Source organism: Hetaerina americana, unplaced genomic scaffold (assembly GCF_022747635.1).
Source record: "Hetaerina americana unplaced genomic scaffold, ioHetAmer1.1.p SCAF_3, whole genome shotgun sequence".
In the NCBI taxonomy this organism is placed as follows: Eukaryota; Metazoa; Arthropoda; class Insecta; order Odonata; family Calopterygidae; genus Hetaerina; species Hetaerina americana.
Genome location: NW_027286874.1, coordinates 39791064 through 39815328, shown reverse-complemented (window position 1 = coordinate 39815328; position 24265 = coordinate 39791064). Strand labels below are relative to the sequence as shown.

Below are 24265 nucleotides of genomic sequence, written 5' to 3'. Positions count from 1 at the left end.
AAAACAAATCTTACCCAACGATACCCCTTGGGGAATATATTATTCCTCTCCTATGCCCCCGTTGCATCTTTCGTTTCTTTAGATCTACTAATTAGGAGACGATGTAAATCGTAAGAAGTGAATTGCGTAACAGTTGCCCTGGACTAACCCCACAAACACCAAATACCCAAATATTTATTTAATTGGGATTCTAGGGGATTTATGAGTTCTGAAATTATGACAAAATCATGCTCAATAAAATGCATTCCAGACATTACGTAAGAAAATATTGTTTATCGGCCTCTACGTAATCAAGTCCCGAAGACGGAAATAGAGAAGGCTCGAATAAATACTTACTCGTACGTGTCAAAGGAGTACTAACTTTCAAACTTATAGAATGTATAGTCCTTAGCCTACTGATGAAATATCTCAGATCATAAAATTTACTAACACGCAGTACTTATTCAAGAGATCTAGGTAATTCGAAAAAACATTTGATGTGGAGCAATTGTTAAGCTACAAAAAAATAAATAACATGGAATATATATCTGAATTTCAAAAAAATTCTTCGATAAAGTTTCTCTTAAGATGTTAATTTATAAACTTGAGCTTATAAGGATTAATAAATATGTCATGTGTTCTTTCTGGACGCTAAAAGTTTTTATCTAATATTTTTCAATTGAAGACGCATGAGTATTATAGAGATTTATACAAAGTACTGTGATTACATCCTTACTTTTTATCATTTTTATATCAATTTATAAATTATGACACTTCCTTAATTCACTGGTAAAGTCACATTTTTTTATCAAACCGTAAAATACAGGGAAATCAAGCGACCAAGACAGGGACACAGAAAACCTTGAAAATATTTGGGTTGGCTGTGTAAACTGGAAACTGTTAAATCTGAAAAGTTATGAATGATCCTTCAATAAGTTCGTGCAAAAAAATAATCATTGAATACTTCACCTATATACTTCAGCATTTTAAATACTTTATACTTGTCTCGGCGGATTAAATGCTATGGCCTGGTCTCAGAGAAAGATATCGGGCAAAAACAATTTTGTGACACAGAAATAAAAAACATCACTTTAAAAGTAATTAAACATTTCCCGGGAGATATTACTCCCCTTTGGTGCAATCTCAAATTAAAGACGACTCTAGTGAATAGGGTAATTTAGAAATTATCTAATTTCATGAGAAAAAACTCAGGAAGCACATTTATTCATATTCATTAGAAATGTTCACGATAAAATAAAAAGTGCTTCTTGCTTTATTAGGTTGAGAAAGGGGAAGAAAGAAAAGGGAGCGAGCTGTATTATAGCTCAATGACACTTAAGGCATGGGATTTTCAGACCCAAGACCGTATCACGAGAGCGTAATTACATCGGTGTAACCGACCATGAACAAAAAAAACGAGTCTGATATGGCTGCAAATTTAGCGGGAGTGCTCACCACTGGTGTGTGAGATACTTTTGGGCGGTTCGGGTTAGTCAGACGAAGGAAGCACGTAATAAATTCAGTAGCACGTGACCGGAATGAACAACAATTGATTCTATGAGCTAGTTAAAGTCCTTACAAAAATAGCCCCTCAAAAAGACCTAACCTTCGAGGAAAAATCCATGAGTAAAACCTAGAGACTCTTGACAGTTTTCTCTCTCCCCTTGCTCTCCGGCTGCAACTTCCCACTCGAGATCGAGGGCAAGCACCTGGGTGCCGTAACTTTGCCTCTCTGCAGCCCTTCATTTTTTCCATATCCATAGCCATTATCTTACTTCATTGCTGTTCCGCATCATATGCCTCGTTATATCAGTTTCATGCATATCTATCTTTCAATTTCCCTCATTTAACTTTTCCCTCTATTTCCCCTTCTATTTTGCGCATCATCTATTCACAGTACTTCAAGCAGAGTTTAATTTATCTTATTCTTCTTTTCCGTAAAGTGCCCCACTTATTCATTTTAATTTTGCAAACATATTTTCGTCTATCTATTCATCTGACCACTTTATCTTCCTTATCTATCTTCAATAGCAGTTTTAGAAAGCTTCTATTCGATCCCTCTTCCTAAAAGGCTGTGTCTTTTGATCATAGAGTCACACTCCACGTGAATATTTTCACGTAATACTTAATCTTTCTTGAACTTACCTTATTCGTGCAAAATTATTGCTGTTCAGCATATTTGTATGTTCAAATGTACTGCTAGATTCTTCAATTTGTGGTTTTTGTCCACCGAGCTTCTTCCATCCCATAAGATACTTCTACTCCATGCGACTTCCTCTTTTTCCTCTCATTTGAGCTTTCCCATTAAACGTTTTTTTCCTGGAACCCTTCCCCCCATCTAACCTCATCTTTCTTTATAACCCAACCCGGTGACCACCCTCATCCCCTTAAGCCGCGCTTAACAACAAGATAATACGACAATGTTAAAATGGTCCTGTAGGCGCCCATCGTCAATGGATTATCTAGTAAGCAGAAAATCCCACTGGGTTATCAAGCCTTGTTGACCTCTACTTTTACCATCACTCCTTTATCTCTTCTTACTTCACTTTTAATGGCCAATGACAGCACCCGTATCTGAATTTTATTCCATATGATGCTGTCTTCGGGGTATATAAAAGATTAACCGTCTTGTTTGTTTCCTTTATAGTGCGTCTGCCTTCAGCTCCCCACTCCCCCGTGCTAAAATTGAAATATTTTTCCTACTGACTGTCATGCATGGTTCATTATGAATGCAATTCACATGACTTTATTCTAATCTCTGGGAAAATTAGATGAATGGATCGTACTTGTCAAATGCTTAAAATTATTCAAAATACTCTCCCCCTGCATCAATGCACTTGTGGAGACGTGTCTGCCACGCCTGGAAGGCACCCTGAAACACCTCGATAGGAATGACTTTCAGGAGCGTTGTTACATGCTTTTGCATGTTTTCCACGGTCTCCCAATGCTTTCCTTTCTTCTCTCTCTTCAGTCGGCAAAACAAAAAAGCCGCACGGAGCCAAGTCGGGACTGTAAGGGGGCTGGGGGTTCCCATGGTGCTCCGCGCTAGGAAGTTGGTAACGATGAAATACATGTGGCTGAGGGCATTGTCATGGTGGAGCTTGACCGTGTCTTTGCCGTGTTACCAAATCGAAAAATGTACTTCACGCGGAGGCACGACTTTCCGCTCAAACTTCTCCGAGGAAACTAAAAATTAGCTGCCTTGAAAGGGCAGACCCCCCACCATATTTCCAGACTAATTTTACTGCGCTGCCATGGATAGTCGCGTCACAATAAAAACATGCGTATTACTTTCATAAAGGACCATATACAACATTGTTGGAGTAATAGTGGCATTCACTTCAATAAGACCTAGAGATTTTCTTGATTCACTGCTTTTTATTAAAATGTTGTAAGCGAAACGACTCAATATTGTTTTTTCTTCTTTCAACTAATTTCTTTGATGCCCTTCTCAACCGTATTTTTGTTGCCTCTTCCAGCTATGTTTCAGGATGATACCACTCGGTGGTGGAACCATTATCGTCAATAATTATTTACAGTGGAATTTTTGTTTCTCCAATGTCATGGTTCATTCCGAGGTACCAAAATCTTTCTCCAAGAATACGAATGTCATGCATTTGATATATATGAAAGACTCTCCATTCTCGGGATGTCACCGCGTAGGTTGTTCTTCTGACAACAGTTTCGCCCGTGTTTCAATGAGCGTCTTCAAGTCGAAGTGACAAAACAACCTACGCGGTGACATCCCGAGAATGGAGAGTCTTTCATCTGAACGCCGCGAAAATCTACGATCCCATTTGATATATATGATTTTTTCCAACGAGTATACGAATTTTAAAACGTAGGAAATTATGGAGTCACACGAGAAATGGTTACAATATATCGATTAGAATGAAGATTATGCCGAATACTTGGATCATTATCATTATTCATTCCCGTTCACCTTTTTTCCTGTAGTCGAAATGCTATTCCAAGAGGTCCTCTTCAGTAAGCACTAACTTTTGCCCCAAAATACTTGTTTGTGTAAGTGGTTTTGAGTGAATTTGACAGAAGATCAAGTTTGATTCACCTCACATCTCTCAGTTCTCATTTTCTCTGACTACTGACATCATTTTGCTCTTCTCCAAGTCCTCTGGCAGTCATCCTTTTTTATTATTCAATTCCATGGCGACTTATCTGTCTTGCCCTCTTATCTGACAAGGCCGAAGTCAATTTGATATCTAAATCTGATCCTTCACAGCTTGTTTGTAAGTCTTATAATTCTTTGTAAGTCCACATGTTTCACGAGAAATTCTTTACTCTAATGTCAATTTTCTCTCATTGTGCCACAATTCTATGAGATCAATTTGAAACATATGAACTAAATCAAATTTGCCACAAGTTTTTATATGTGCCTCAGAAATCATGAAAAATCCCTGCTGCTAAAATAGGATAAACATTAAACACTGTGGTTATAGTCCTTACTATTTCTTTGAAATTTTTAAAAGCAAACAGAAAAATCATAAATCACCACATATTAACAAAACCGCTGGCAAAGCAAAGAGTAAACAATAAATTCACACTGTGACAAATATTCTTGAAGGTTCCTATCTGAGCGAAACCATGAGATTAGGTAGCTATCAAATGTGGCGAAGGCTCAATAGGATATAGGGAATAATACTGCCATTTTCATGTGCAATATTCCTTAAACATTCTAGAGAATCGTTCTTGTTTTTATGGAATGTAATTTATATGAAATGTAATTGACGTAGATATTAGAATAATTTCAATTTAAATATTTCAGCATGTAAGGCCCAAGATATTTACAAAACTATCGTTAACCGTTTTTATTCACCGAATGGAAAAGTTGGTAATGATCCAAATATTCCGCATAATCTTTGTTCTAATCGATATCTTGTCGGCGTTTCTCGTGTGACTTCATAAGTTCTCGTGTTTTGAAATTCATGCACAAACTATCACATATCGTTTGCTATATTCATGAAAACCCATGAAAATGATGACAAATAAATTGATAACTTTGTCAACTAGAAACTATAAAATCACTGTTGTGTTCTTAGTTCGTTACGAATTAGTGTCCCAGATAAAGCTTTTAGTATTTTTTAATGAACATAAAGCCTTCCTTTGAGAAAGTGAGCTCATTTTGAGTTTCAAGTTTGCCAAATTCGATGAATTCCGAGAATCCTTTTCCAAAGGATGTCGAATTTTCCCCATCGGAGAGGCTAATGAGCATCCATCTCATTAGGAAGGCCGCTGATAATGACCTGATGAATTCAAAAAGGATGACCTTGAGACGATCACGATCACGATCACATACAGAGAAGGAAGCGGTATGCAAAAAGAAACCCTTCAAAAAAATTTAATATTAAATGAGGGAAATAGAATAGGAATTGACCTATTGTGTGAGATAGTCATTATTACACTAAACGAACGTCATTAAAATTGACTGAACTGCCAAAATTGATAATTGAAATATTTTCAAATCTTTTTTTGCAGTACATTTCAAAGCTCCTACACTGAAAAGAAAATCATTCATTCCGGGTGCAATAAAGTATTCAATAATGCCATCCAGCATAACAAAAATATTGTCAACGAACTAATTATAACCATGCAACCATGAATGATGCCTAGGAGTATACTGCATAGTTGAAAAAGAATGACCTGGAGAAGCAAATGTCGTCCCTTGAGTTGTGCCAGGTACGTTGGTCACAATATTGCCAAGCTTACAAAGGCATTCTTCCCTATAAAACAACCTACATTGCCGCCAAAGGGGCCCAGCAAGCTTATTTTTTGTTTTGCAAAAGGATCACCCCGCTGTGTTGAGAGTTTGATAGCTGCGTCATATCGAGAGGAAATCATCCAAAGTACGTCTTGACAGACACTTTTAAAAAACGCGGCCAACTTAGGAATGTCTTCAGAAGCAATGAAATAGGTACTCTTCGACAGAGATTTATTTCGTACAACGTGTCAATGCTAATACCACGTCATCTTGAATGATGTGTTATGCATCCAAAGATGATGAATTGCCACTGAAACGTCTGAGCGCAATAAATCGCTGCGTAGAATAGTAGAATTATTATTATTTCATTATATGCTTCAATTTCACCCATTAGAATCTGCCATCATTCCTTGGAGACGTGCCCTAAACAGGCGTATTCCCTATGAAGTGGCGAGGATGTAATATCGCTCACAGTGCTAGCGGGGGAAACTAAATCTTCATATGGTGTGAATTACAGGAATACCTGCACAATGGAGGTGGCTTTTATTTTGAAAACTAATTTAGCACATCTGTACTTCCGAAGACTCGGTAAATTACCGCTAAAAGTGTGAAGCTTCCCGACTAAAACAAGACTCACACAGAACATCACAAACTCCCGTCTCAATAATAACCACCATCGCCAGACTGCTTCACTCGGAGTAATTAAGTAACTTGAAGAATTATTTTAAGAAACAATATTTTATTGGCAATTACATAAAGCCTAAATGATTGAAAATTTTTCCATTGGATTCTGGCAAATTTATTGTTAAATAATATAATTTTTTACTGCCGCATTGTCATTATATCTTATCAATTATGTGTTTCAAGATCACGTCGTTTTCAGGAGCATCTTATCTCGTGATTAGAATTTTGAATATTGAATAAGAAATAATTAGAATGTGAATCCGCGAATTGTATTCATTCAAATTAGAGCGGCCTTATCACCTTTCAATGTAAGCGGTAGTCCGTTTAAAGTATTGAATTCATGCGATATTGTGGTATTTATCTGTGAGACCTTGGGATTTACATACAAATTTATAGTGAAATCATTATTCCTTCATTTTCACTCGGCCCATCTAATATAAACTAGGAGGTACTGGGCAATAACCCTGAAACAGATTATACAGATGTACTATATACTAATACATACTCTACAGGCATTAGATACTAGACAAGAATTGATTCTCGCTATTTATGAATACTGAAACAGACAAAAGATTATTTCGCAAAAAAATCTTAAAATTTATTCATTCAGTCATAGTTTGTTTCTGTGGTTCTGACTACACAAATCTCACATCGGCTGACTTCTTCGTGTGTTTTTACATCCAGGTCTGCTACTGACCGTTCCGTCTTATTTTTGTTTTTTATTATTTATTTATTAAAATCCACAAGTGCGGACAGACAGTGTCAGGTGGCACACAAGTCCCAAGTAATCACAAAAGATAATAGGTAAAATCAGTCATTAAACAAAAGTATGAAGGAAACTTCAAAACACAAATCTCTATCACAAAACAAGAAAATCCCCATTTCATTAACATCAATTAATCAGCAAGAAAAGAAAGAGATAAATTAAAAAAAATAATCTGTTACATATAATTTTACACTACACATCAATCAAATTATCACATTTATTCCTTACATATTTTCTTAAAATTAAGCACTCTGTTAGGAAAGGGCTCGAATAGATTTGCAGGTAAGGTTTATTATCAAGATTATTTGAAATTTAGAATATGTTCATTTTCATTTTTCATCAGTTTTTCATAGATTTTACATCTTATTAAGCTACTCGGTCCGTCCTTTTTTCTTCGATTAATCAATATGTAAATTTATATATTATACGACACAGAAGAGCGCGGCAGATGGGCAAAATAAACATACTTAGCTCAATAATCAGTGGCGAGTATGGAAGCAATGAAGAGTTCATGACACATTTCTTTGCTCCAACTCCTCGTGTTCGCGTTGGCCCTTTAAGCCTTAATCCCATCGAGTGTGGTTCAACGGGTGAGACGAATACTATATAGTAAGAGGAAACGCTTCATCATAAATGGGAGCACTTCATGGCTAAAAGCAACACTCATCGTGAGGTTCTCTACTGGCCTAACGCTCTTCATCTATCGCTCGAAGGCATGCCACATTGCGAGGAAAGGGAGGCGGGTGGGTTGTGCCATGGCACGCGGGCGCCGCTGATATGAGATTTCTTTCTTTCTCCCCGGTACCACAGGGAGCCCGAGAGCAGCGGGAGTCGAGCGGCGGCGACGTCGATGCTTCCGCCCCCGAGCGCCCACCCAGGGGGCGGAGGCGGCCGGTCGGCGGAGGAGTCGGAGAGGAGGAAGAGAGGAGGCGGCGGAGGAGCAGGAGGCGAGGGAAGAAGCCGGCGGCGCCCCCGGTGCGAGGCCGCCCTCCTCCGCCCCTCGCCGTAGCGAAGCGTCTCTACATCCCCCCGCCCGTCTCGCCCCTCCTCTCCCCCGCCCCTTCCCGAGACGGGGTCGGGAGGCGAGTGGAGTGGAAAGGGGGAAACAGTGACGCCTTGAAGTCGCCCACCGGCACAGGATGCCAGTCGGCGGCCGGGTCGCGGGCAAGATCGGGATAATCTCAACTATCCGAAACAGTGAGCACTACTTCCCAAGCAGAGAATACAATGGGGAAAGGCGGCAGGAGTCCGTCGGTCGCTCTCTGGGATACCCGAAGTTCGTACGGATCCAGTAAGCGCTTTGGTCCAGCTGTCCCCGTTCTATTTCTTCTTCTTCTCATTCTTCTTTCAATGACACTCACGCAGATCGAAATATGACACCGTGGTCACTAACCCATGTTTTTCCAACTAAGTTCGTCCCCATTAACCTAAGAATCAAAATTAGGTTCTCACTGATCACGGAGACTCATTCTGAAATCTGTATTGGAAATAGGATTCATTCCCGTAGATTTGGGTCGTCGCCCATGCGTAAAAATTAGTAGTAACGAAAAAAATTTATTGTTCAGATATGCAAAGGTCATTCGGTGATCATCAATTTTCACAAGGTTGAGCTTAAGACCTTCAAATTAATGAAAAGCTTGTTCCTCAACGTGGGATACGGGTTCTTTTTATTTTGGTTGTTCAATGTCATGAGAGTGATCGGGATAATCGCATGTGCCCAGACCTAATATCTCGAAAAACTTTCACTTTTACGAGTTCAACAAATCTAAAGTATAATATGATGGACAAGCAACAAAAACAAGTCCTAGTAAAACACAATAGTGAGCTTGTTTTCTTAATTTCATTTCAGAACATATAAACATTGAGACATGCATTTCAATCATGCTTTCAGCTCATCAGTAGTGACTCCGTGCAAAACCTGACTAAATCACATGAAATTCCCAAATCTCTTAACCATTATTCCTAAAGTTTGAATGCTACTGATCATATTTCCCATATTATTTGTATTTAAAGTTGAACTGTCAGCGACAGACTGAAGGCAATACTATTTCTTGTGACTCATTTAATTGAAGCATGAATTTGTCCTTCATTAATATACGACAGAAGGCAAATGATTCATTTATGCACTTGGAAAAATGAATTCATTCAAAAGTATTACTAATTAATTTCATACCAAACCTTTGAATAAAAATCATCAAAGCGTAGCCAAATAAAGCAAGCAAGAGCAAAAAATAATGGAGGCAGTCTGCATATCAATAAATAACAAGCACAAGATAAATTATAAATATCTAGAATCGCCAAATAATTCCATTCAACTTCATTAAAACTTAACAGAATAAAGTGGCACAAATCGTTTAAGGTTAAATAATCATAATAATAATGACAATTAATAAGCCTAGTTCACCTGTCAAGAATGACTAAATTGGTAAGGTTTATCTGTAAAACAGATAGAGGGATGGGAATGTGAAATGAATAGTAGATGAGTACTCTCCATAGATCCGGAAAATGGGATTCATGCAGCGTAAGAGGAAGAGAATATTCAATAGGCAAGGGAGTATTTTTTAGCTAATAATGGAATGTAATCGGGGACACACGTATTTTCCAAAGAACCCTCGTATGTAAATGTCTGGGAGGTTTACAATCCTCCTTCATCATAAAGAGAAAAACGTCACCCATGCATCAAGATGCTACATCACTCAGCCCCTTTCTTCATTTTTACGGAAGCTATCGTGAGAAATAAACGCCACAAATCGTATCGTAGAAAGTTTCATACAAATGTGAACTAGGGAAAATGCATCACGATGTTGATACTTGACATCGAATGTCAACTGTTACCCTAGGTTTAGGGCCAAGAATGTTTCGCCGAAGAAAGCCAAATTATAAAGCGAAATAAAATATTTAATGTGGATGAAAGGTGCTACCCAAGATTACCGCAAATGAAAATAAGATATGGTTAATCATTAGAAATTCAGTTATGCACTGGGTTAATTAAAATATAGTATCCTACGGTCTCAGTAGAATTTTTCTTAATCTATCAAACCTTTATAGGGCTTTAAAGGGTTCTAAATTGGATAAAGGAACCAATCAAATAAAGGGCAGGGTAAAAATATTACGCATGGAAATTATTTCGGATCCAGTTCGGAAATATCCGGATCCCGACCAGGCGCTCACTGACCTTCTACAGAGAGGTTGCGTCAAAAAGTTAATCATTCGCTTTCATGGAATAGGAAAATCAATGAGATGAGGAGCGAACTAGTATTTTTAATAGAAGGTTGAAGCCTAAAATACCAAGTTGACACAGGAACCAAATTTTTTGGACCACTTTCATCCTGAAGGTACGATCACCTAGATTGAATGAATACAGTCACCGACGGCAGAAATGGATAGCCTTAGAATATGATACAAGCATAAAGAAATCGTATCTAAAATGTCATCAATGTTTTTCCCCGAAAAGAGACTGGTGAACTTTCTCTGATGAACGTACTCTATATATTTTCAACTTTTCGAAAAGTCACCACAGCCTAACCTACAACCGCAAACATTTCCCATCCATTCCCTCGCTGTCCGGCCAACTCCTACCCTCCCTCCCTCTCCGCACCAAGATCACATTATTCAGCAAGCTATGTACAGGTATTGAATTCCTTACTTAAACATTCATTTCAACTATGGATTTTGGAAAATTGATACGCAGGTATGTTTACAGTCATAAGTAATATCCTTAAGGGAACATACCAATGTAACATATTTTAATTTTAAAATAATTCAAGACCTTGAAAAATTTTAAACTTTACTCTTCCTGAGTAGTCTTATAATCCCGGACTATTCCTCTCTACCCCGTCCCCCAAATTCCATGCAGGGACCCCGATGAAAGAATCGAACCTTAACTGTATGAATAATATTTCTTCCCTGGAATATCACTGGGAGAACACATTTTAATGCAGATAACTTTAGTACCCCAATAGTTGTACATTGTAAATAAAGCATCTACGGAGCACAAAGGCATGCAAAATATCTTATAAATTAGCTACGTTTCCCCTATGGGTGTCCTTAATATTTAATTAACATCGAGGGACTGTGAAGATGAAATTAAAATTGGTATCCTTATAGTTATGAAAGCTTAGCGTTGATAAAACCATTAATACGAAAAATAATCCTCCATTTTTGATCCGACGAATGTCTTATCCCTTTAATTGCATATCCTAATCGGAAATCTGTTATAGTCTTTTTTCATAGTCATAGTCTTTCCATTGCATATTAAATAAATATAACTAGCGCATTTCTTTCCAGTTATTATTCCTAACACTCGTGACGTATTTCGTCTTCCCTGCATAGCTTTTCCTTCACTCTCTCTTTTCCTTATTCTCTGCACTCCTATGCGGGAATTACAATCCTTCTCCGTCCAAATAGGATACAATTTTCACTTCTGTATTAGAGGAGTGAATCCTACTTCTAGGAGAAACACTATTTTTTTGTCCTGACCTTCTTCATGGATCAATACGTATGAAGCAAAATTTTATGAATTACGCTTCTGGTCAAAACTCACTGCAGACTTGATAACACTTCTCCTCCTCCCTAATCCCAACTGCTATGGTATTCCTCCTTAATCTCTTAACTTTTCACATTCAGTCTTGTGGTTTTCTGATACACTTCCTTCAATTCAAAGCTCTTTAGTCATCTTGACTCCTTGCACGGTTTTTTGCATTAAATCTCAAAATGAAAGCAATTTCCCAAGTCAACTTCATAAATATCCTGCATTAATATAAGGGACCAATCTATCCTACATCTCACAATATCGACAATAGTGTTGACAGAATATCCTCTTGGTAGACTACCCATAGTGAATACAGTTGCGAGTAAATATAACTATATCAATTCAAAATTCGAGATAAAGTAATGATGAGTATGTCTTCTAAAAGACTGGAATTTGAGCTATTCGTTGCATTATATTACAAATTATAAGTTATTTAGTTACTCTAGTGCTATTCAAATGAAACATCTTGTAAGGGAAAACAAAACTGAATATACGTCAATTGATTCAGAAGTTTTAGATTGCCATTCAACCAAATAAGCTGCAAATATTTCTCTGCAAAGATTGTAAAATACGTTCAAGGGTATCGGTAATGCATGCATTTGAATTTATTTCATATTCATATAGGCATGAATCTCTGAGTATACTAGGAAAGACATGCGCAAAAATTAACTTTAATATGTCGCATGTACTCACGTGCTGTATCTGCTCGAGTTTAAGTCGACCGCCCAAACTTTTCCCGACGGATGCTCCACCATGTATTCGCTCCACCGAATGGACACCACGCCTAAAGACACTCACGCTTAAGTAAATTGATCACTGCCGTTGCTTCGCGCCGTCTCCTCTTTCCATATCACTGCAATTCCACATTTTACAACATATCCTACGAAAGGCATTGGTTCTATAAGCCATATGAAACACCAACAAATTGTCATGGACGCTTTGTTCCCTCAAAAGTGTTTAACTATCACTTTTCAGCCACCTCTCTCATAATCAATTCAAAGAACTGAGGGTAGAGTTCTTCTTTTCCCTATTAGATGGATTTTAGTTCGCGGCGTTGGTCAAACATCTGGAGAATTCTTTATTTACATTGTCGGAATTCAAAGAGTTGAGCATCGGAATACGCCACAGAATTATTTGCAAACACCTGTTTAATTAATATACCGATTTTTTATTTACCTGAAAATTTTATAGAAAATAAAAAAGGCATTCATCAAATCAGAATTTCATACACCTTTTTAATATGATGAACATCATACAAACTTTAATTCTCTATGACACACTGTATAGCCCTGACAACTAAAAGCATTACTCTCTGAAGCTCAAATTTAGACCGATGGGTAATTTTTTCATTGCGAACTACGACAAAAACTTTGACTTCGGTATATTCGAGGAAATACCCTTTTTTATGAAAATATTTTTAGAATGAATATAAGACTGTTAGGAAACAATAAAACGGGTACTACCAGCTTGTGAACATTATGCTTGGCGAACTTTCGGAGATATGAACGTCAATTAAATAACGCTCTCGATCGCTATTAAGTGCGTGCATAAACACGTATGTTGTCATGATTCACTCAGCGAACTAGAATACGGGGTAGATGAAATTACGCAATCAAGACTGTCTTTTGCGAAACATTTTTCAGCGTTCGCCTTCAGATACCAAATTACATACGACACATAGTTTTATGTATGCAATCAATTAGATATTTTTTATGTGAACTACAAACAATATGATACGTTTCTGCTCTCCTCTACCTGACTAAAGTTGACTAAACTATGTGACCACGATTTCGAACGTCGTTGGTTAATAAGCTTGGCTTTTGTTCATCGTTTTCCAGTGGTTCCCTATTCGATTCCAAATAATTACGTGGTTTTGCAGGATAAGCTTTGCTTTGGAGCATCCTGGTTCATCGTGAGTCTATTGTGCTAATAAGGGCAACGTAGGATAATAAACCGTTGACCTAAAGAAATCTAACGAGCTCTTTGATCCTACGTAGTAAATTTAACAGTGATCACATTACGTATTAATGATCAGCGTGAGCGCTGGTTGGGTTTTAGAATAGGGAGAAATGTGGGCAAGGGAGGAGATGTGGGGGAAAGAGGAGTGTATTGGTTTTTTTTATTATCGGATGGTAATTTATCATTGAAGGAGGTTTCACCCACAGTTTTTAAAAGAGACTGCGATCCACAGTTCGTGGGTTCGTACGTCTACATTGGAGGCGTGGGGAGTAAGTTTTTGTAAAAAGGGGACCATGAAGCAGTCGATTGTTTTTTTTTGGGAATAGGCCTGTGTAGGTGTGAGAAGGGCTCGGCTGATGCAAATATTTTACGTGCGGTGATCGTGATGTAAACATGATATGTTCATGTGGAGGAATGGGGAAATGGTATTTTTTCCAACGTATAAATACGTTCACAAATTGCATTGGAAATATATTAATTTTTAGAGAGACAATTTCTGCTCGTATTGAAAAGAGTGGGGGGACTGTAGGAGGGCAGTAGAAGAGAGCAAAGGAGTAAAGTAAGGAATGGAAGAAGAGGGGCTAGTGTGTGCGTTGGAATTGTAAATGTTGGCCCGTCTTGGCGGTTGTGCGGGTAGCGGAACGTCAGGGGAGGGCAGAAGGGAATCAAGTCTGAAGCGGATTAATTTGCATTGGATATGATGGGATTTATCGTAAATCACCAAGTGTTTTCTTTGTTTCTCTTCGTCTGGGTAGTGGGGGGGAGGCATTCGTTAGTGTTGCTATTATGGCCATTTTTCTAGAGCGGTGAGAAACGGGAGGAGGCTCACAGGATACAGCTATCAAGATTTTAAGAGTTTATCTCCGTTTTAATAGTCTCGAGAAAATTAGTAAGGTCCAGTCGAAAAATTCTATACGTTCGGTGGGATAAGCCGTACAGAATGGATCATTTTACGCGCGTGGGCGGCAGCCATTGTAATATAAGTAGAGATGCTTCCTGGAGGGATTAAGGTTGTTAAGACTGGCCTCTCTGGGCACCATCAGCTTAACCCAAGCTGTGTGATTTTTTGGGTACCAGATATTTCTGGGAAACCATAACCAGCAGGGGGTAAGGAACTGGCCCCCCTACCCTGATGTGGGATTTTCACATGCCGTTGGGTTTAGTACTGGGTGAACTCTACCATCACCTACCAAACCAACCTTCAGGTTGATTACTCTGTTTATGGTTTTTTATATACGTATATGTACATCCATATGTTTAGTATGATGATAATCAAGTCCATTGAATTGCCTCCTACTTCAATTCCTCATCAAATCTCATCATATAGAATTATTAATGCATTTTCGCCTTCCAGAAGAGTTATTCGTGTTGAGATACTAAGTTTTTTCCATTGTACTTTCCATACTAAGTTTTATGAAGCGGTGTTAGTTCAGTCACGTCCCATCCTCACAAGTACACCTAAATTAGACAGTCTTAGACATTCTTTTGACACTTTCAGTAACATAAATTGTTTATGTGTTCTTCATTTGCATGGCTGCATGTTTCATATAGATACTTTATTATTATTTATAGCTTTTAATTAGTCTAACACTAATATTAAAAAATATAACACTGGTGCCATTACACTTACATAATTTATTTAAAGCACACTCGTACATTTACATGCCTACAAAATGCCTAATTTAGACAAAAGGGAGGAATATATGTAGAGGTACTGATTTCCACAGTACAGGTATTGTATTTTCCACAATAGCAATTATGAATAAACTACGTCAACAGTTTTTTTTAGATATTCTATCTAAAACAATTGTTTAAAGTATTTTTAATGAATTTCACAAGATGAATTTTTTTCAAACTTGGCAACCAATCAGGATATATTACATCCATTTACAAATATTATCAACTCTCATGTGAGATAACTGGAACCATTCAATTTTCCATTGACTGTAATGCAAAGGAAAAGACAAGAGCTGGGCCAGAGCATTTTCTTGTAAAGGAATCCGTTGTGTTTATTTGCTATGTATGCACTGTCATTCTAAACATATAAATTATATTATGTTTAAGATGACTTGGATTGCTTATGTCAGGATGTTTGCAATTTGGATATGTCCTGAAACTGGAAAATCATTTGATATGTGCATTGTTTTACAGGTTGAACAAAAATGTGGGAATCAATGCCTATGATATAGATATATTTAACCAGTGACATGAAGTTTTAATTATTCACACGAAAAAGGGGAACCAAACCAATATATATGCCAATTAAGGAATGTCTGTCTATATATGTGAGTGTGTGTGCATGTGAACACCATATGTAGGTGTGTGTGTGTGTGTTTCACTTTTACATTCTGTTCAACATGTATCTATCAGGTTTCCTGGATTGACTGGACAAATCTATGATCCCATAAATAAAAGTATTCCGCTGTATTTCATAACAATATTTATAATGAAACTTATTGCTAATGGAAATTATTATTGGTAAATGTGAATAAATACAAATAGAGAAAGCTTATTGCATGGAGAATTCAGCTATAGACTGTAGATTTTAGGTTGGATTCCCAGAGAATTTAGATAGCCCAGGTCTCACCCAAACTGGGTGGTTTTTCATTCATCAGATCTTTCTGGGAAACCAGAAGATGTCACAGGAAAAGGAACTGACCCAATTACCCTGATGTGTGAATTTCAAATGCTGTACAGCTTAGTATGAGGTGAGTCTTACCCTCACCTATCAATCCAACTTTTGGGTTGATTACTGTAGTAATTATAATTCCTTTACATTCTTATAGTTACCTCGTAGGAAGTTGATAAGTCTTCATGCCACACACATGTAAGTATGGATAGATTAAGTCATTGAGACAATGTCATATGTTTAGGGGTATTACGTCATTATAATCAAAATGAGTCCATGGAAATTGGCGCAGATTTAAAATTAATTAGTAAATGTAAAGGACGTGGGTGAAATAATCATCTAATAAAAAATTAAAATTCATTAAATTTAAAAATAAATTAAAAGGTAAATTTCCTTTGGGATAGCCTATTTTATCTTTTTAATTATTCAATCAGCTCATGTCACTGGTTACAAAATATTATTCAATTGGTAATCAGTCCATTGATTTCTAAGTAATATTCCCTTGCTAGTGAATGTGTAGGCCCCTGGATGGGAGATATTAATTGATAACATTGATGGTTCAGGATTTGAAATAGAGATGATATTTTTTCATGAAATTATGAAACTTTATATTAAAAGGAAAATCAAGCATGCTTATTACTCAAGAACATGCAGTCCTGATTCTTGTGACTCACATTAATCTCTGAAGTATATCATGGCATCTGAATGAGTATGCAATCACTCAATGCACAAGCATGGTGAACCTGGTTGTAATAATGACCAGGACTATTGTGGATTGCATGGGTGCGGTTACACTCAGTATAAAAGTCAGTAAAATGAGTAATGTTTTCAAGAAACCTTTTGCTTATATTCGATTTTCTAATCTGTCCTAAAGAAAGGACTACCTGTATGTCAATAGGCCTGAAAAGAATTCTTTTTAATTACAATATTATCTTCAGATTAATAATACATATTTATGCCGCTAAGTAGTACGATAATTCCTAATGTGCCCATAAATGTTATCATTGATTAATTAAAATTAATATCAATTGCAACTTCCCTAAGATGCCTTCATGCTACACATTAAATATATTTAACCCATTCAAAATTTCATGATTCATTCAAAGTTTAAACATGATTCAAAAGCAAGAGGCTGAGTCAAAAGTAGACAACTGAAGGTATGCCAAAGAAGAATTAAGATGAGGATTAGCTCAATATTCATTCACTATTTCAGAACCATAAATAAACTACCCAATGGTATAAGATTTAAACATAAGCACAAAACCAGAAGAAAAAATATTAACTAGTTTTGATTACCTATTTTAATTGATATTTTCCAACAATAATTCTAAAATGCATGAAATTAAATATTTTCATTTTAACTCTCACTTACATGGTTATGGTCACACACTGCAAATGTTGTTACTTTAGATCTCATGAAAATCAAAGCAAAGCATGCTCCTCATCTTCACTTCAGTCCAGATTTAGCCCCAAGTGATGTTTTCCTGTTCCCAATATGAAAAAACACCTTAAGGGAAATTATTTTTCATGGAAGCAGGCATTGCTGAACTACACTCATTTTAAATGGCAATAGGTGCTGCTGACAAAATACTGAAGTCACATTAATTAAAATAGTGCCACAATAATACATATTCATAAAAATATGTAGCATGAATTTAAAATTGTACATAATAAGTGAAGCAAATAAAAAAAAATATTCTCCCCCTATCTTAAGAGCCCACACATTGAAAATTCATATATCAACATAGCTTTCAGAGTATGCATTTGACCATATACATGAACAATTTTAGAAATATTCGGTTATGAACAAGGGATGTAAGCAGTCAGTTCACTTCTGACAATAATGGCCTGACTGCCAAAACACAAAATATATCCAAGTACCTTTTTTCTATGTCTATATTTTAATTATATCTTTAGTAAGTAGTTTTGTTGCTGATCAACATTTCCTCTAAGTGTCTGTTTGTATGCGTGTAAATGTGTGTGTGTGTATGTAAGAAAGGCCTCGGACAGGGGGAATATGGGTAGGGGGGAGGTGCATGGTATGCTGTGAAAGGAATTAAAGATGGTAGTTAAAATTAGGAATTTCAAAAGTTCGGAAAGCTAGTATATATGTGGATTCAAGAGTTCTCACCTCTATATTGGTTGCTGAATCAGGCAGGGATTCTAGGGTGGGTAGGAAGAAACACTGGTTGAAGGAAAGGTATGGGAATCTGCATGTGAAGGGATGGGAAGAGAAGAGAGCGAGGCAGAATTACAAGAGTACCTGTGATTTTTCATTCGGATGGACAAGGGAGTAATGCATTCACCTATGTAAAATGAAGAGCATTTTTTGCATGACAAAAGATTAATAATGTTTTTCAAGAGGCAATTAGCATAGAAATAAGGTGAGGGGGCAATGAGGGGATGTGGGGAGAGGGGAGCAGATCTGATCGGCGGACACATTTTACATCGGGAGTGGTTGTAAGTAGGGGAAAGATGAGGAAATTTGTCAGGAGGGTGCCAAAGGGTTATTGGATCTCAGAATTTTTCTAAGATTGGTGGGTCATCTGTATGAGAGAGAGGGGCACTGAGGCTGTTAGGATGAGGTAGCACCATTATCGTGTTACATAGGAAACAGTTCTTTAAGACAGGATTTTAGTCTGAGGGATCCGGGGAAATAGGTAGTACAAAGGTTGAGTCCTGCATCAGATATGGGGTTGTTTTTCTGTGGTGTATGAGGTTGGGTAGAGCGGTGGATTTTATTTTGTTGGACCTTTTCTGGGTAACTGTATTTGTGAAATGCATGGTGTAGATTTTAGAGGTATTTGTTGTGGGTGGTGAGTTGGAAATCTGGTGTCCGTGGATAGAGAGAGTTGAGAATCGAGTTTGGTGTGAGAAGTTTGGTGTGAGAATCGAGTTTGGTGTGCTGGTAAAGTGTAGGTATTGTTGATGGTTAGTGGCTTTGGTAGGTACTGAAGTGGTGAATTTGTTATTGTGAAGTGAGATGTATGTGTCAAGAAAGGTGATGATGGATTCAGAAAGGAAATAGGTGAATTTAACTGTGAAAAAAGATTTTAGGGTCGATACGAAATTATTGACTGACTCAAAGCAGTGAGTCCAGAGGATAAAAATGTGGTCTGTGTAGTGGACCCAGAAAAGAGGTTGGAGGGTTTGCTGTGACAGGAAAATCTCTTCAAGTTGGCCCATGAAGAGATAGGCGTATGATGGCACCATCCTTCTTCCCACCGTTGTGCCTTAAGTTTGAAATAGAAACAATTTTGGAATAAAAATGTGTTTTTTGTCATGATGAAAGTGGCTAGATTGAGGAGAAATTCGGTTGAAAGGCGTTGGGGTGGGGGACGTAGAGAAAGATAATATTAGAGAGAGGATAAGCCTTCTGCATGGGGAATAGAGGTATTTAGGGAAGTAATATTGATGGTGGCCTTAAGTAAGTTGGAGGTATGGGGGGGATGGAGTCAGAATTTAAACGGTGGAGGAAGTGGTATGTGTCTTTTGTGAAGGGGGGCAAGGAAAGTACAAGAGATTGTAGGGGGAGGTCAAGGAAAGCAGGGATTCTATGGGCGAGAGAGTTCAAACTGGATACTATAGGGAAACAGGGGATGTTAGGTTTGTGCACTTTTCGGAGGAGATAAAACTGGGGTGTTCTAGGGTTTCGGGGTGAGAGTAGGGATATGTCTTGGGAAGTGAGGCATTCTTCTGGTCCAAATTGGAGGAAGAAAGACCACATTTCTGTTTGGGAAGTTGGTGTCTGGTTGTTGGTGAGAGTGGTGTAGGTAGATGTATCATTGAGTTGACCAAGGGCTTTGGAAATGTAATCAATGGTGTATAAAGTTACCACTGAGAAGCCTCAATCAGCAGGGATGACTATGATGTTGGGATTGGAATATAAGGTTTTTTAGGGTATGAAGTTTGTTCATGGAGAGATTATTTTTAGGTTTGAGAGATTCCACGAAGGATTTATTTGAGACTCAGTGGAGAAGTAGGCATATGAAAATTTCAACAGAACAGTTACTTGGAAGGGGTTTTGGTTCATGAGTTGAAGTATGGAGGAACTTGTCAAGTGCGGGATTGGTGCTTATATGATTGGAAGGATTGCTTAGCAATTTCCAGAAGGCGTACCATCAAAGGTTTCAGCAAAAATTGAGGGTATCCGTTAGTATGTTGACATGGTTAACTTGTGGTGTAGGAGAGAAGGATAGGCCATTACTTAGAATGGAAAGTTCACCATCAGAAAGGATGGTATTGGAAAGGTTTACAATGTCATGAGAATTGTCGATGGCAAGGGAGGTGTTGGGACCCTTCTGTGGTGGCTGGGGGCTGGGAAAAACCGGAGGGCCTTAGGGAGGAGGTTTTAAATGGTGCCAATGTATGTATATACTATATATACATATATATATATATATATATATATATATATATATATATATATATATATATATATATATATATATATATATACATACATATACATATATTTTTTTTTGCAAATATTGTATGAAATATTACATTTTCTTACAGCATTACTCATTCATATCTGATTCAGCTGTTTCTTAATAAAACAATTTTTCTTCTTTGGCAGCTACACACACATTAATATAAGGGCCAAATATTCTTATAACATTAATGAATAATTGTCATAATTACGTAATAAATTCTGATTTGTAAGAAATCACTTACCTATCATGAAAACCCCATAGTAAAAACAAAAATTATAACTAAATCATTAAAGCTATAATTAGAGTATAGTTACCATTGTAGTTATACCCTATTATGTTATGTATTCTCTAGATATGGGTATTTACACAAGGATTGAAGTTTCTTTTCCAATTGGTGCTAGCATGAATTCACTGTTTCCTTTTGTTTTATTAAAAAATGCTCAGAAGTACAATAACTTTCTTTTCAGGCAGAAATCACTCTGGAATCAATGAAGAGATAATTTGGGTCAGCATTGGTATGGGCATAACAATTGCCTTACTGATTACAATTGCACTTTGTTACATCCTTCGAGAAAAATGCAGAAGTAGCAGGCGACCTCATGAATACTATATCACAGCATAAGTCATCAGCCATTCAAGGCTAAACGCTGTGGCAGAAAATGAGAAACAAAACACCAATTTAGATAATTTCAACTTTAAATTATATAGTTGCCAAAACTTTGTTTTTAAAAATGTGTCAAAAAATATGTCAACAACTCATTGTATCAAAATTTCAACCAATGCCAAAAAAAAAGATGTTTGTAAATGATTTTAGAATAAGTGATCTGAAACAACAAGGGTAAGGTTAATCATAGAAGAATACATATATTTTAAAACAAATTATTCAAATACTTGCCAACTTCTATAAAATTTTCTCGATGCTAAAGTCAAAATACCTTTAGGAAAAACTCATCAAATAGGAGGCTTAGGGTCTCATTTGCTAAATCAATGCATAGTTTGCTACCACTCACATTATAACACATGCCTATTGAGCACAAAATTTATTTTTCAGCATAAATTAATATTCTGTTTGAATCTATTATTAAATAATGGCATATGCACAATTTCCAATTGACCAAGTTAAAATACTCAAAAAAGTAGGTCAAATAGTACAAAATTTAAGTAAAAAGATACTATATAATTTTACTCATAAAGAAATTAAATAAGAGGACAAACAACAGCAGGAAATGAAATACAGCATAAAAAATGACTAAGATGAAATAGGAAAGACCTAAGCAAACTTCTCCCAAATTTCTGTGTGTTAACTTCCTTAAGGCATGCCAGGTCATACATGTACACCAATTGTATAGAAATGTATATTTTTTTTGGTATATCAATTACTCCACTATCTTTCTATAGAAAATGGATGCCCATCAAAAAAATATAAAAACTAAATAAAGCCATGCTGTTTTATTTAATTAAAAAATATTATCAACCAATATCATTGCTGCAGATGACTTGGAAATCTTCTGGAACCCTGGTCATAAGTGTGCTGCATTTTGTAAACTGCACCATCCAACAAAATTTTGCCATCACAGTAAGTCTTAAGTATTATGAAACCTACACTACACATAATAGTATCAGCCGAATTTGATTGAACTTCAAATAAAATATGCAAGCATGAGACCATGTTTTTTTTTCTACAAAAAATAAACATTTTGACCCTGGGGAAGGACCCCTTATTTCTTTGTGTTATCCCGTCAGCCATTTTTTTTGCAAATCACTGGACTTGTTTGATCCAAAGTATCACTGATCACAGATTATAAAGCTTATCTGGGTGAAACTTGGTGTGTATTCCCGCAAGAGATGCTATCATCTTAAATCTGGACGTTTATCCAAAACCTACCTAAGGGTAGCCTAACATACTCATTGTTACAAAATCCATGTCCACCCAGATTTTATTCCCAACATTCCCCTACATCTCCATCCACTTCACTGATGGTCTCTTTTCCCTCCGATATTTCCTCAGCAAGCACCAGTTGTCTTTTGTGGCAATGGAATCATGAATGAACACTTTGATTTTGCTACCCTTGATTGCCATTGTTTCTCTTCAGTATCCTTCTTGGGTTAATGGAATTTCTTAGCCATTTTTCCTAAAAAAAATGACTTGCCCAATGCCATGGAAAGATGTTTATTTTCCAAAAAATCTTTCCACAGACCAACTTCAGCAGCTGGAAAAAATTCATTAAATAGGTAACTGGATCACCTGTGAGATAAAAAAAGCAACAGGAAGTAAATACTAAGCAGAGGAGCATATATGTAAGGATGTGCTAACAGATACGTAAGGAAATATGCCACAAGCAATGCAAAAATGGCTATGAAGTGTATGCAACATCAGTAATGGAGAACAGAAGAAGTAACAAAAATGCGGTGTGGTAAAAGAATCATGAAAATAAAATAAATATACTATATAACTAATAAATAATTACTGTATAAATTCGACAAAAAGAGAACTCTATGGAAACCATTACAAGAAAAAAAGGGATGGCATGAACCTAATTTAGCCTGTTTACTAAAGCTCAAAATGGAAGGAATCTTATAAAGGAGGAAAACTTAAAATGAATTATAGCTAGTAATGAAAGATAAATTAGACAATATACCTGGAAAAGTAACTGTGAAATAATGAAGACATTTGATGGAATGCAATACCTTGAAAGGCTGTACCAACCCTTCTCCATCCATTACTAAGTAAGTTAATGTAAATTTCCTGTCTACATACTGCAAATTTTAAAAAATGTTTCTGAACACCTGGTTAAAATTCTTAAGTAGATTTAACTTTTTTTCTCTGGGTTACACAAAGGCTCCTCTCGCAGAATATTATGCAGGGAGGTAATTCTGTGGTAAATTTTGCCTATGCATGGCATGCAGAGATTTCTTAGCATTGAGATAAAATGTAAATAAAAAGGTGGCACAACAAAAAAATGCCTAAGGGGCACTAGGGGAATTGATAGATTTCCCTAGCTTGGCTTGGTTACATTTTCAAAATTTCACCATTTTGAGTTAAAAATGTGAAATTTTGTGCAGCTTTCTTTGTCCCAAGCTAACAAAGATTCTCAAATCAGAGAAAATAATAAAAAAATATATTTTTTTCCAGATTTGAGCCATAAACCTCTCTCATGTATGTCGCTGAAAACTAAGAAAGACTGAGTGTACCCCCAAACTGGCAGAGAAAAGGTACATTTACATTTCTGTATGCATTTCCTTACATCCAGTAATTTAACCCTGCTCCCTTGGAGAAACGTCCAGTTGTTTAGGAAGAGAAGGTGGTGTTAACAAGTGTGACTGCTCCATCCATACAAGGCTGACCTTGGCTTGTCATTGTGAAATACGAAAGAAATCATAGGGCTTAGTACATTCCTTATACACTGCCACTGCAACCATTGGATTTGTGTGACGGGCTCCTCTTCTCAAATTATTCTGTAGAAATGTCCTTCATGTGAAATCAGGTGTTTGCTGGACCAAAGAAATTAATTCCATTTCAAGCTACCCCAACAGACTCAAGACTAAAGAGATGGTGAATTGCATT

At 36.8% G+C, this 24265-nt stretch overlaps 1 protein-coding gene across 2 annotated transcripts in view; it reads left to right on the top strand.

The window, feature by feature from the left end:
• Positions 1–22320, top strand: part of LOC139690535 (uncharacterized) — an 83889-nt gene extending 61569 nt beyond the window's left edge. Inside the window, exons 2-3 of one of the 2 annotated variants that reach the window (XM_071588000.1) lie at positions 7956–8342; positions 21168–22320. In XM_071588000.1, the coding sequence (XP_071444101.1) occupies positions 8285–8342; positions 21168–21322 (213 nt within the window). In that variant the 5' untranslated portion in view covers positions 7956–8284 and the 3' untranslated portion in view covers positions 21323–22320. Of the gene's footprint in view, positions 1–7955; positions 8437–21167 lie in introns of both variants that reach the window. The other variant, XM_071587999.1, reaches the window with a different exon arrangement.
• Positions 22321–24265: the final 1945 nt, after the last annotated feature.